The sequence below is a fragment of the Pleuronectes platessa genome, chromosome 23 (genome assembly GCF_947347685.1).
Source record: "Pleuronectes platessa chromosome 23, fPlePla1.1, whole genome shotgun sequence".
Lineage (NCBI taxonomy): Eukaryota > Metazoa > Chordata > Actinopteri > Pleuronectiformes > Pleuronectidae > Pleuronectes > Pleuronectes platessa.
Window position 1 is genome coordinate 12,606,825 of NC_070648.1, and position 14,130 is coordinate 12,620,954.

Consider the following 14,130-nt stretch of genomic DNA (forward strand, 5'->3'; position numbering starts at 1 on the left):
AGGGCTGGAGCTTTTAAGATCTTCTTACTCAACTGGTCTAAGAAAAGGAGTCAACAAAGCTCTTGGCTAACCTCTTTCCGTATCATCCCTTGGACCTTTATGTCCCTATTCTGTCTAGATATCCATCTTTGTCTTGGCCACCTCCCCACCCAGAGAGAAAGGAAACCAAGCGTGAATAAGCATGGAAGATAAAGAGACATTGTAGAGGGCGCCCAAAAGATCTGTTTCCCTTTTCCCTTTGGCAAAAACAATATGAAAGCACTCAACTGAGCCAGTTAAAATGCTAAAAGTAGGGGAGACCAACAGGATTAGGACAGAAGAGGGATGCACTTTGTACAAAACAACACAGTCAGACAAATAGCTGGAGGCATATGGACTAGATTTCACTTCACTAGCTCAGGCCTCCACACAAGAAATATGGAAGCAGTGAGTTTGATGCCCACAAAGCAGAAGATGAGAGTCAGAGGAGCGAGATGGGAGATGAACACAGCACAGTGTGGCCTCATGTCCCCGACATCCCATTCATTTGAGCGGGGACACCTATGTGTGCTGTAGGTTATTCTCATGTGTCTGAAATCTATGGCACTTAGAGTCCTGATAGTTTGCAGTGTTGCAGCAGCACAATGAAAGTCCCACTCATCAACTAAATGAATACCGCAGCAATGTCAAGTGTTCAAACTTACTTTTAATTTCTGCTCCACTGCAGAGGAGATACATTTATGTAGAAACATTCAGCTTTTCAAACCATGACACTTTTTATGATAACCATATGATATATGTGATTAACTACTATTGGTATATACATAGTTAATATTAGATTAACAAGTAGTTTGACAGGAATTTACAAAATGTCACCAACAGAATCAAAGCCTCTCTATTTCTGATAGATATTTACTAAGAATTGTGTTGTATAAAGGCACAGTGATTGGACGAGTGAGCAGAAACCCACGATAGCCAATGACATATGATTCACAGAACCTCTCAGAGCGCAAGGCTTCGCTGTCTTTTGCAAAACCACAAAGATCGTCAGTTTACAAAAAAATAATCAACTGTCCAAATATTTGATATTACTACATCCTATTCTTCCTCTTTATGCCTGTGTCAGGTTTTTCAACTTTTTAATGCAGGGATCACTTCTGCTGCTTTATCTCACGAGGACTAAAGTGTTCCGTCCCGAAGAAGAGAGCTCCTGTTTGAATGGTACCACTGATACCCTGAAGTAGCTGAGGGGTTCTCATTTCAAGTTGATCAGGCTGAATTAAAACACAAATTATGAACACGTTCATTAACTCTAGTAGTTCGTAGAGTAAGTAGCTGGAGTTTTTGAAGTTGGGCCCCAGACTGTGTGGTGCATGACTGACATTTGTCATCATTTTTATTTTACGCGATTCAGGACTAAACAGCAGAAAAAATCTGCAGCTGTTATGAAGTCAACCTGCTCAGCCACTTGTCATTGGTGACAGCTCCACTTCATTCTGTGAGTTCTTATTGGGCCTCTGCTGCGCTGCAACTCCCTCTGATTGGATCTTGCACAGTTGGAAGGTATCTCCAATTATTGGCCTGTGGCTATGAGATGATGGAGGAGAAGAGAACAGAGAAGTGGTGAAGAAAGTACTGACGAGGAGAGAGCGAGAGATGGAGGGAGAAATGGCTAAGTAGTGCAGAGCAGGAGAGGGAAAAGATTGCTTTGGGTAATTAGAGAAGTGACAACTTTGATTTCCACATGAGTCGGGATGGGGGGGCTTTCTCTGGCTCACTCTGGCAGCCACCCTCGCACAAATCCACCGTGGCCGAGATGAAAGGTGGTGAGGATCCCGTCGAAGTGAGAGGTGGCGGGGAGAACGAATGAAAACGAGCTGTTGGATTGATAACTGCTGCACAGATGAAAGATGAGTGAGAAAGATGAGTAGTTAAAACAGTGCGATTTCATCTCTTTCAAACGCATGCCAACACAAGCGGTGGGCGACGTATTTACATTGAACAAAGGAGTCTGGTTAGGAGGTAAATGGCTTTCTTTTCCTTTGACGCTCCACATAAAGAGACAACTTGCCTGCAATCTTTGTCTTAAGAGAATTGGGAGAGGGAAAATGCTGCAAAGAAATGCCATCTTATGTAAATTATATCCCTTTCTGAGCATCTTAAAGTTAACAGATCTGGTTGTGCAGATTAATTCAACTTCAAACAACCTAGATATGTAAAATGTTCTTAATTTTACTACTGTAATCCTGTTAATACTGAGTCCCTAAAAAATATTGAAACAAAGAAGCATTAGATTGGTGAAACAGGCTGACTATCTATCATGCCGTATGACTTTTTAAGAAAACAAGACTTTTGGGATTTCAGAACAGAGATGAATTTCGTAGCATTGGGTTACAGTACATGGGGCAGTGGTTTCCTCTCACCATCTGCTCTGAAAAACACCCAGTGGATATGAGAGCAATCCATCTAAAGTTACCTAATGAAAAACAGAATGAGGCTGGTTTGACAGAGAGCGGATTCTGTGAGAGGGAGGGAGAGTGAGATGGCTGGTGGCCAGTCGTCTCCAATGTAATCTCCATTCTTGTGGATGGATTTCCAATGCGTGTATCCTGTACAAGGGCATCTGGCTGCCTGCCTGCCTGCTACATGATATACAGTTGGCTCCTGGGAGAGTCTCCACACACGCGCTCACATGTGGTCACACATGCACCGATACGGAAGGAGACAGAGGGCAAGACCGAACAGTGTGTGATTCATATGCTAGATTATCAGCACACTCGAGCCCGACTCTCCCAGACAGACATAAAAATCTGACACTCTACACTCCCAGCTCGTGCAAAGTTCTCTCGCTCCGACCTCCACCTTGCCTTCTGTCTCCCAGAGGTGCCAGTCAGTCAGTGAGTCCTTGCCCTGCCCCTAGCACAGCAGCTGTGATGCCCACCCCGGACACAGGCACATCATATCTGTTGATGTAGCCAATGCTCCGGGCTCCAAACTCGGGGGGTTTAAGAGATGAAAAGACAGTTTTCTGTCTTCAAGAGAGGAGAGAGTGTTTCAAGGTGGACAGTCTGCACCTTAGGGCGTCCAGAGGCTTGTTGGCTTGGCAAACAAACGTGATTAGTGTAAGTAAGTGTGGAGCAGCCTGGGACATGCCCTCTGTCTGCTGGTTTGTGATCCATACCTTGTCCTACACCTCGTGTAAGATTAGTTATCAGTTTGCTCTATATTTAAAATAAACAAGCTTTTTCTCCATATGTTACCAGTAATACGACTCAGTATGCTACAGATATTCATCATTATGCTTATTTTTCACATTAAGGATAAGAGTTTATTCAGATTGTGAGATTTAATTTTAACAGGCAACTCTGAATAGATTTTGAAATTCATGAAGAAGATTACGAGAAATCATTAATATTGATAATGCTACAAAAATACTGTATCTTACATTTCCCATAATGCAACCAGATGCATCTCTGGTAAGCTCCACCCATCACTTTGAGTCACATGGCTGTGGCAAAATCAGGGTTCTTCTCTCAGACTTGACGAAGATCCTCCTCTATAGAAGTGATTGAGTGCAGCGCACCATTAAGGGAACATGAGTCTCCATGTAAACTGACTGCAGCCACCTGAGTCCTTAAGTCACGCTAGGCTATCAAAGACCAAATATTTTCCTCAATAGCTTAGAGGCACGTTTTGATTTACTAGTTTATATTTCTCTCTTGTATATCAGATTTCCTTGAGCGCCAGGTCCGATTGCATTGTTTTGCCGTCTTTCATATCAAGCAAGGGGAATAGTCTTGGGAGAGGAGCCAGTGCGATAAAGGCAGTGAGGGAGAAGAGAAGGGCCCAGATGTTTAATCTATCCCCCCATTCTCATGCAGAGCAGGCTTCAGCTGGTGTGGAGACGAGCGAGAGGGGAGACGTTTCTCTGGTTCACTCAGAATGACTTATTTCTCCAAGGATCCCAGTCGAGCAGATGCAAACAAACAAGCGGGACAGGGAGGAATTTACATTTTCTGACACTGCGGTGGAGATACAAAAGCTGTCCAACAGAACTTTATGGCATTATTTTTTCCTGTATCTCTACATTAATTTGTGTGAGGGTGGCTGCCAAAATTACATTATGGTTTCCATGATTTGTATTACTTCTATCACTTCCTCAGTTTGCTTTACCTTATGTTTTTTTATTGAATAGATACAAAACCATTGTGTGTTGAATCCTCAGTGATTATTGGGGTTGATGATGTAGATTCTTCTATCCTGTGTTTGCCAGGGAAAGAACATACATATACATATTACATACTGCACATATACATGTCTCTCTTAGCATTTAAAGCTCTCCTATCCAAGCACTTAGTATGACTGTGTGGAGTAATGGAGGGCAATGCCTGCATTACATTGTAATGCATTTAATCTCCCACCACTAAACTCACCGTGTTACTCGGCTGGGAAGAAGGATGGAGGGAAGAGGGAAGGAGGAAGAAAGAATTGACAATAAAGAAAAGTAATTGGTGCAAAGGGAAAAGGAGGAAGTTAGAAACTGAAGGTAAATTGAGAAATAAAAGGTAAAACTGTGCAAGAAGAGAGGGAATAGGACATAGTGGATGGAGGAAGGAAAGAGTAAAGGCTATAGAAGAAATAATGGGAAATGGACTTTGGCAGAAGGTTAAGAATGAACTGTGGATGAAGGATTGTTTGAGAACAAGGGAAGGACAGGCTGAGAAGAAGAGCGGTTAGAGGGGAAGAAGCAGGCTCGAAGGATAAAGTGAGTAAGACAAGGAAAAGGGATTAAGGAAAGCAGAATAGAAGTAAGAGAGGAAGGAACTATTCCTCAGAGGAGGCACAGAGGAAAGGAATGTGAGACCATTGGAGAAGCAGTTTCCTTACTGCAATACCTAACAATTGCCACTGGGGAGAGAAGTAGTTATTACTCATTATCAACCAGTATTTGGATGATCAAATGGATCCTTCATAGTATTAAGTTACTGGAAGCGGCTGCCTCAATGTGATTCAGACAAAGTTAGAAGATGAGGTAGCAGATGTGAAAATAGAATCACAGCCCTGATTCATCTCCCTGCCTCCCACTATATTTCTCTTTGTTTGTTGTTATTTTGATCACCTTTAAATTGCTCCACCTTTTAGTTTTTTCACATCCCCTGCAGGGCTTATTCCGGCATTATTGCAGGCAGTAAAAAGCGCCATTACCACCAATTATAGATTATTCAAAGATCAAAACATCCAGGAAGAGCTTCACTGCTTCGTTTTCTATCTTTGCCTTTCTGAGTCAGTTATCTCGCCCAGATGAGCAGAGAGTTCCAGGTGCAGCATATGAATAACACTGAGTCAGATGTTACCGTACATTGGAACCACGTTCTCTTCCATGTCTAACCTGCTCGCCCTCTATATGCTCCTCCATCCATCTGCTGTCTGCTATTCATTCCTGCTTTCTTTCTTATCTCCGCTTTTCTTCCTCTTTTTCACTTGTCATTATATTTTTTCAATGTAGCTTTTCTCTCCATGCACAAACAACTATGTATTTTCATGTACACTGAGCTCCTCAGTGCGTGTGAGCCATTATTGCGCAGGCAGGCGTGGGTAGAGAGACCCCTGGGGAGTGGAAGTAGGTACTGCAGAAAGGAGAGGTGGTCTATTTTAGATCACTGCAGCAGCACAGAGCAGCGAAGGGAGCAAAATCAAAGTATACTAATTAGGATGCAGGATTTACTTCAGAGCTCTCCTGTTTGCTGTTTAGACTTTGCTCCCAAGCCCTCCCTCAGTCTCTGACTACGACTATTCTCCCTGCAGATAATCTCTGCAGCCATTGTCGAACCTTATGGCTCCTTAACATTTCATATGGTAACAGAACCACTAAAGCAGACTCAAAGTCAGGCTGAGACTTTAAAGATAATGTTCACTGGGGAATGAGAGTGAAATCACGGCATTAGGTCATTACAGAAACGTCTGCTTTACCACAGTAGGGTACTTGGCTCCATTGGCTTGGTTATGCAATCGGAACTTGGACTGTCGTGCTGTGGTGCTATTCGTGGGTAATGAAGGGATATGATGACATTGGCTGTGTGAATAGACCTTAAAAGTTGAATTGCATCTCCTTGTATGCGAAAAGTGAAAAAAAAAAATTGTTAGATTTATTGTGTTGTGTTTTAAATGAAATAGTTTCCTGTAAATTATAGAAATAATATATTAAATATGTTCTGTATTCGTTGGCGCTCCTCAAGGACGCCTGGGGATTCCCTGACCCCATTTTTCTGGGAATCACTATGCCAACATAGCGGTCTTATTTTTAGCCTGTAATCTTTGGAGATTCCTTTTAGACATACACAATAACTCCTAATTAAGTCTCTGACATCGTAACCACTTTAGACTTCATCAAACCCCCAGCCTGGCCACCACCAGCCCTCACCTCCCCTCTGTTGGCGGTGTTGGAGATGTGCTCAGTACGACCCAGAGGTTGATTGAAGTGAAGTGCGGGATAATAAGTTTGCACAGCAACGATGGAACTTCTTTGACTCGCTGATGAAGTGATGCTAATTGCCGAGTGCCACTGAGAAGTGCTCAATTAATGCATAAGGGAGAGAAAAGACCCTGAGAAAAACAGAGTGCAGACAGTTTCACTAAGTCCTTTTGGCTTTAGGTGAATTGGAAAAGTCGGATTCAAAGTGAAGTGATGCTCCACGGGCAGAATGCCATCCTGTTGTCGGATTTGCGAGGTAGTGATTTCCTAATCAGCGACTCTTTGTGTGCAGTGGGAACTAAAGTATGTCTTCCTTGAAACAACCATGAAATGTGTTTTACTACTGTGTGATTATCTGACGCTCATGTGAAATAACAATGCTTTATTGCTGACATTGATGTGTCTTTTCCTGCTTTATTCATTTACAGTGTACTAAGTGTGTTGTTCAATGATTGCTGGTTCTGTGCAACTCTAGCTTAATTTACTTAATTACCGCTAATGTGTTTCTAAAGTGTATTCACTTTGCGGAAGTTATCTCTTCTACAAGTGTAATTATGCTTTATCTAAATAATTCATAAATCTGTTTAACTTTTTAGTACATTTTAAAATCATTTAAACTAAATGTAACTAGAATGCTTTTAACTTGTCTAACCAAACCAACCAGCCTAAAAACACATACTCAAGTTCTTCCTGTCCTAAATAAAGCTGATTTAAAGAACATAACTTGCTAAACATTTGCCATGTTGCCCTTCTAACCTCTAACCTTTCAACTTCCAGATTTTTTGTGACCTCTATTAATTTGTCTTCTCCAAATTTCTTAAAGGGAACTTTGATAATGAGCGCCTGGCTATTGCTAGACAAAGAATCCCATACCGACTCGGTCGGGTAGTTGATGAGTGGCTACTCGACAAAGGTAATAAAATCCCTTTAACTCCACTAATGATCTAACCGCCTAACCTACCGTTAACCACCACTCTGGAGGAGGTGCAGTGCCACACAACAAGGGTGATTGCGATTTGGCTCTTTAACAGAACTGTTGGTCCCCTTTAATCTACTAAATACTTAACAGGCCCAATTGTGATTGGCCTATACATCATAATCCAATAATCGATTTGCACTTGATGTTCACTGTGCTGTTGCTGGCATTCTAGACAAATGCCAGCAAATACCTTTGAGCAATACCACCATTTTATAGCATTGGTGTGTAGATAACCAGGGGACCACATGTAAAGCACCTTAAACTGGGTCTGCATCTCTTCAGAGGATTAACCTCCAAATAACCCAACATAACCCCCGAATAACCTGACCACATTTAAATAGAATATTGATTCCATATGCTTTTCCCTTGTCTTTTGTTGGCTGAATGTGAACTTGCATTGACTTTATTTAATTTTCAGTCTTGAAAACAAACAAACACTGTATGACCTGTCACAATCCCTGGATTTCCAAGAAGAAAGAATTCCCCCATGAAAGTCACTAAAAGTTAAAGGGACTGTTGAAGTGTTTGGTCAGTGATCAGTCTACATTTATTGCAGCGTGTGGGCGCAGTTTTCTGCCCATCAAACATAACTAGTGTTCTCAGTGTCGAATATGGTCCCATCAAAGTGATGAGTCTTTAACCCTTTGAGTGCCGAATGTCCCGACCCCTTTGTCTTTGTCATGTGGCTTGTGTTTCTGTTGCTGAAGGTGGTTGATTCTTTAAAACAAACGAGGAATAAATCAAGACAGAAATGGAGCTGATGTCTTTGTTTCAGCAAGACATTTAATTCTCATGCACTTTGCAAATGGTGAACTCAGGTAGTTTAAGATTAACAAAGAGTTATGAGAACATGCAGCACAAGTTAGAAGAATATAACCAAAATATAAGGATGATAATTATGATGATTAACCAACGGATGGTTTTTGATGGAGATTATCAGAATGTCCAGAACTGAAAGTTTTTGATTGGATTCAGAGATCTGCTAAAATCACTATGAGTTAGAAGTTCTAAGCTTTAGCCATTTAGCTTCAGGGGCTTCTCTGAATCTGTATCATAAACAAATACTAAACAGATGACGATAATAAAGATTGGTTTCCGACAGCAAAATGAACTATTCATCTAACAGATAAGAAGATAAATGAGGTCCTTGTATATTTATTACATGGAGACAAAACAATCCCGCATTCATTTGCGGCTCCTGTGTTCTCACTTTTCTCACCTCCTTTGCATTGAGGAGTGCACTACTACTCAGGGTAGTTAGGACACAAATCAGAATGAAAAAGGCGATGGAGATTAAAGTTGAATGAAAAACTGGATCCATAAAAAATGACTTACCCGCTTATGAAATGATTTGTACATGCCATTAAACTATAAAGAGAATGAGATTGAAAGCGAATGAATTATTCTCTTTCTTCTATAGTTTGAAATGAGCCTGCATCCAATCCTTTAGATGAGGCAGGAAGATCACATGAACAAATAATCTCAATCAGACCTCAAGTGACAGCTTTGATCAGCGTGCGTCTTCAGAACAACGTGCAGGACTGCTTATTTGTTTATCTGATTGGATTCCTTCCATCAAAAATCAGACACACGTCATGGACTGAAGAGGCAAAGTGGTTTGGGAAAGACAGAAAGAGTGTATAACTCTAGATAATGAGGGGGATTAACAGCCATTTCCGAGCTCAAAGGGTTAAAGCTGTTTGTTGCTTTGAGAAGGAAGCAGCTAGAAATTAACACAAAGAAGCGTCTAAGCAGAATCTAACCACCTAACAGCAAATCGAACTCCACCCACACTAACCACTGAGGGCTTCTCTCATGACTTCCCACTTTCCCCTGCAAGCCTTGATTGAAACAATTTGATCAACCCTCCGGCTTCGCCCTGCTGGTGACAAATTCAGAGAGCCCTCAGTTATAACCATGTTATAAATTATGTTTTAACGTCTGAATGCAATTGGACCTGGACGTCAGTATTTGGAAGAACTTGGACAGGTTGCGACCATCGCTCGGGACGAAAAACTAAACAAAAAGCTAACAAATGTCTAACTTCCACTAAAGAAAAAAAAAACTCCAAGCAACGTCCACCCTTTGCTTCACGTACTGCAAAAACTCAGAGGGTTAAAACAGCAAATAACCAAATTAAAAAATGACGGACCTCTGGTTCATTGAAACAGAATGTATTTGAAGAAAGGTCCCTTTAACATTTATTGTTTTCACCACTCAGGAATGGTTTGGATGTATTTTTGTGTATATTTGCTCATTTTGGTGAACCGTGTGTGAGCACTTGAATGAGGGTTATTGACTGTTGTGTGTGGTTAGCAGACTGGATCATTCAATTATTTTTCAATTTTTATTTTACTTTACTTGGCCGAGACCTCTTGTAATAGATGTATACAAATGGTCCCAGTTGTGTTACCAGTGTTTTTGTGTCTAATGTTTGATGATTCTCCTACCATGATGCCTCACAGGGTTTTAACATGTTAAAAACCCCTTGACCAGAGCGCACAAACCATCAGCCCCACAGGTCTCCTCTCACAGTCTTATCAATGTTTCCTAGAATATGCAAAAATGTGGCGACGCCGGCGAGCTAGTTCTGGCAGGCAGCTCGAGCTGCGCTGCGCCAATCATGTGACATACATCATGTGACATACCTCACTCTCCACAACCATCTATAATACACACCCACCTTATCAGGTGGTCTATTTAACCAGAGAGACATTTCCCATCAACCTCTCTTGCATGCACTGCTGCTGCAGTATTGCCACCAGTTACTTCAGCCCCTCCACCATCCCAGCATCCACCTGCAGGCTCCAACGGGGGGTTACAAGTATTTGCTCATCACTCTCATCATTCCTGTGTAATCATATGGGGGAGTGATTAAGTTGGAGCCTAGACGCCAAACACTAAATCGGTGTAATTTAGTTGTCTGACTGAACTCAAAAAGCATGGGAAAACTCCACATACTGCCAATCTCAAGACGTGTACACCATTTTGTGCATGTGTGGAAAGACGCAAAATAAGTAGACAAATCACTCGCATCACTCATACAAATCAGTCTGTTAGTCACACCAGGGTATAATGGCATTGGGCCAGCAGTGTCCCCAAAGAAAGCTGTGTCACTGCATGCCGTTCTGAAGCCCTCAGCCCATCTCCTCTACTGTGTGTGAGGCAGATCAGAGTGAGCCTCTCTGGCCAACTCAGTGCCTGCTGACTAAATCCAAAACGGCAGCCATTACAGGGAGCAAGTGCAGAGGGAAAAAATCGGAGTCCCAAAAGTTTTAACAGCTCTAACTGAGCCAAAAGTTACTCAGATCATCTCTCTCCACGTGATAGATCTGTCATCCTAGGTTTTTTATGGAAAACTTTGCAAGCATTCATCTTTGTCAGTGGAGCCCTTTTTCTTTAGGAACAATAATAATGCTTTGCAGCTTCCAACTCTTCAGGGAGCTCCACTAGGAAACAAAGATTACAAAAAACAGCAGTAATCAATTTCCCTTCGTCTTTTACGTTAGCAGATGAGCAAAGAAGCTCACAAAAGAATTGGAGCTTTATACCTTCTTCTAGCGAGGAGCCTGTCCCTCTGGAGCAAACCAATACCATGATGATAGAGCTTTGAGTTGAGCTACAGGAGTGCAGGGGGAAGGAGAGAGGAGGAATACTAGGACACCAGGTCTCTGTGGCCCAAAAACCAAGTTGAAGATTTCGGTGTAATGTTTAGTGTTTAATGGTCTGGCAGAACCTCCCTATTCCCTAATCGAAAGCAATCAAGTCGTCCCTCTGTGAGCCCAAATCAACATCTCCACGCCCGGAATTGGTCCAGATCTGCTGTTCATGATCCCAGCTTTATTTCAGAGATTCTCTCACATCAGGCTGCAGTCAACAGAGAGCAAATCCGTCTGAGTCTGCCTTTCAGTACCCCTGTGATGAGCTTTGTATCCCGCTGAGTTACTATCTTGTTTTCTCATTCGATCTTCCTGGGCCATTCTGACCATATTTGAGGGAAGCGGGGGAACATTTACAATGGTAGCATGCTTGCTCATGAATAGAAAAGTAGCTGTAAGAAAGCTTTGCCATTATTTCATGTTCTCCAACCATGAAATGGCCTGAAAACAACACAGTCACAGCTGGAGTGAATAAAAGGAGAGAAGATTGTCCCCAGCTAACCACCGTGCTATCTCTCTTTGTGTCTCTACGGCGACAGGAGCTCTTGTTTAAGATCTGCATACAGATATAGGAGCCGGGATAGAGCCACATCAGATTAAATCCAATCTAGTGTCTCCAGAGTCCTGCAAATTCACCGCCACAATCTCTGCACCCTCAGCTGCCTTCAAGGACCTCAGGGCTCCACGCTGCCTTGCAAAGCTTTCCATCAAACTTCATGCTGCATTTTGCCCCTCATCCCCATTGTAAAACACAATTAATTCATAGTGCTCTACCCAAAACCAGCCCAAGTTAAAAGGAGTAAAGAAGCAAAACGCTCTTAAGTACCAAAGAGAGCCGTGTGCCGAGGAGATAACTGGGGAACACTTCATAATCGACTTTGTCAGCATCCCACCCCACCCCCATTGTGCTCCAGTCTTCTTCGACTTTCTCTTTTCTTAGTCTTTTTTTTTTCAGAGAAGAAAATAGGAATAGAGGGAGTTCTTGTTTGTTGATACTGATACGAGAAATTCTGCAAGCAAATGAAGGATTTATGAACACAAACCCGTACAGACGCTGCATCCAAACGGTCCAACTATCTGTTCTGCACACCACAAAGTGTTGTATTGACAAAGGTGAATTCTGGGCCATCCCTCCCACCCTGTAACTCGGCTAAGAGAAAACATTTCAGATGGAGGCTTCTTGCAACCATATGGCATTTCTCGTCTCTGCGAGATAACAGGAGTAGAAGGTGGATGAGAGAGGCGTAATGACGAGGGTGGTGGGAGAAAGATACTGCTCTCTCCAGCTGTACTCCTTTTTATATCCCCTCCAACAGGGATGGGTGCACTTGGATCATCCTTTCTTCACCCCCTCTCCCCGGCTGCTGTCCCCTCCCCTCATCTCCACCTACATGCTGGTGGTTGTTCTAGACATACAACCATTATTTTACAGCTTCCAACAAGCAATATGTGCGTTAGCAAGTGGAGCGTGGCCCAAACCCAGCCCACTCCCCCAGCTCATCTAGAAATTACCGACCACTTCTCATCTGAGCCGTTTCTCTCTGTGTTCAGGAAAAAAGTTGAGGAGGATGGTGCATCGATGCAAAGCTATAACTAGAAACTAAATGTAACTCCTGATCCTGCAACTAATCTTAGGCCACTTTCCATCATATACAGAGGAAGCTGTTAGTAGATATCATGGTTGCAGTGATCAGCCAGAAGTTTGGAATAGATAAAAACCTTTACAAATGCTGATTAAATAATAAGCTTATAATGAAGTACTCCACTAGATGATGATTGGACGATTATCTCTGATCCATTACTTTTTATTCATGCTATTATTAATATACAAATGTCAATTAGATGGCGATCTACATGCGAAGAAAAATAAAGTGATCATGCTTGTAGTGATCAAGTTGACCCCGACAGATGTGATCATTACTGTTACCCCTGCACTGATGGATCCTGCAACAGAGAAGAGTGACGCAACCTTCACCCAACTGTTAACACAGTACACAAATACTCAGGCAAACAGGAAGTGATGCCCAGCAATCCCTAGCTTCTCCAGTCCGCATGTTGGTGTACTTGGACAAGACACTGTAACTCACAATGCCCCTAATTGCTGGGAATGGAATAAGTGAGTGCTATGATGTAGAGCACTTTGAGTGGTCATTAAGACTAGAAAAGTGCAATATAAATGCACTCCATTTACAACCCCATTTACATACAGTTGTTAGTAAGAACAGCTACAGCCAACATGGCTGAAGGAGGAATACCAACAGCACCTCCAACTTAAAAAAAAGGAATAAGATATCTCTGTAAAACCAGAGAGAAAAAAACAACATCCCTGGATATTATAATTTATCATGTTTTCCCAATTTGACACTGGAGAGCATGGCAGCAGATATGTGGGTCAAGATTCTTAGCAATTCAGTTCTAGGAATTTGTTAATTGAAAGAATATTCATATAAGGGCATCATATCCAAAATGGTGTGTTGACATTGTGGGCATATGAGAAAAAATTACATTTGCAGGAATGCAAAATAAGAAATTACATCTCCCCTATTAGTCTTTCTTCAGCATGAGGAAATTAAAAAGTTGATAAATATAATCAATAAGTGATTACTTACATCAAGAATATGATGATGATGATGATTTTAAATGTAATCTGAAAATGTAAATTGTAATATGACAAATTTGTCCCATAAATATTTGAGACAGTGATTTAAAGTGTGCACACCACAGTTTAGACTGAACCATTTGGGACCATTCACTTCTGTTATCACTTCAGGTACTGCACATTTGGCTCGCCTTTGTTTGACCTCTGGTGTCTTTTGGGTGAACTCAGCGTTCCCAGAATTCTCAGCAATTAAACTACGTGCACAATGTTTCTATTACTGTGAGAAGACAGGGAATTGTCCTATAAGACCATCCCCTTTCCAGTTACACAATTAACATTCTGTATTTTTGACTATAAGTCTATAATCACAGCAGTATTTATGACAGCACATCTGGCTGAGTATGTTATTTTTGGATTCTTCCCACCCCTGTGTAAATGTATA

At 41.8% G+C, this 14,130-nt stretch overlaps 1 protein-coding gene across 1 annotated transcript in view; it reads left to right on the plus strand.

Annotated features, from left to right (window-relative positions):
- The window catches only part of nrxn2b (neurexin 2b), a 605,543-nt gene that overhangs the window by 567,409 nt on the left and 24,004 nt on the right, over window positions 1–14,130 (plus strand). The window contains exon 20 of the mRNA XM_053415562.1: window positions 7,275–7,364. Coding sequence (XP_053271537.1) covers window positions 7,275–7,364 — 90 coding nt within the window. The remainder of the gene's footprint in view (window positions 1–7,274; window positions 7,365–14,130) is intronic.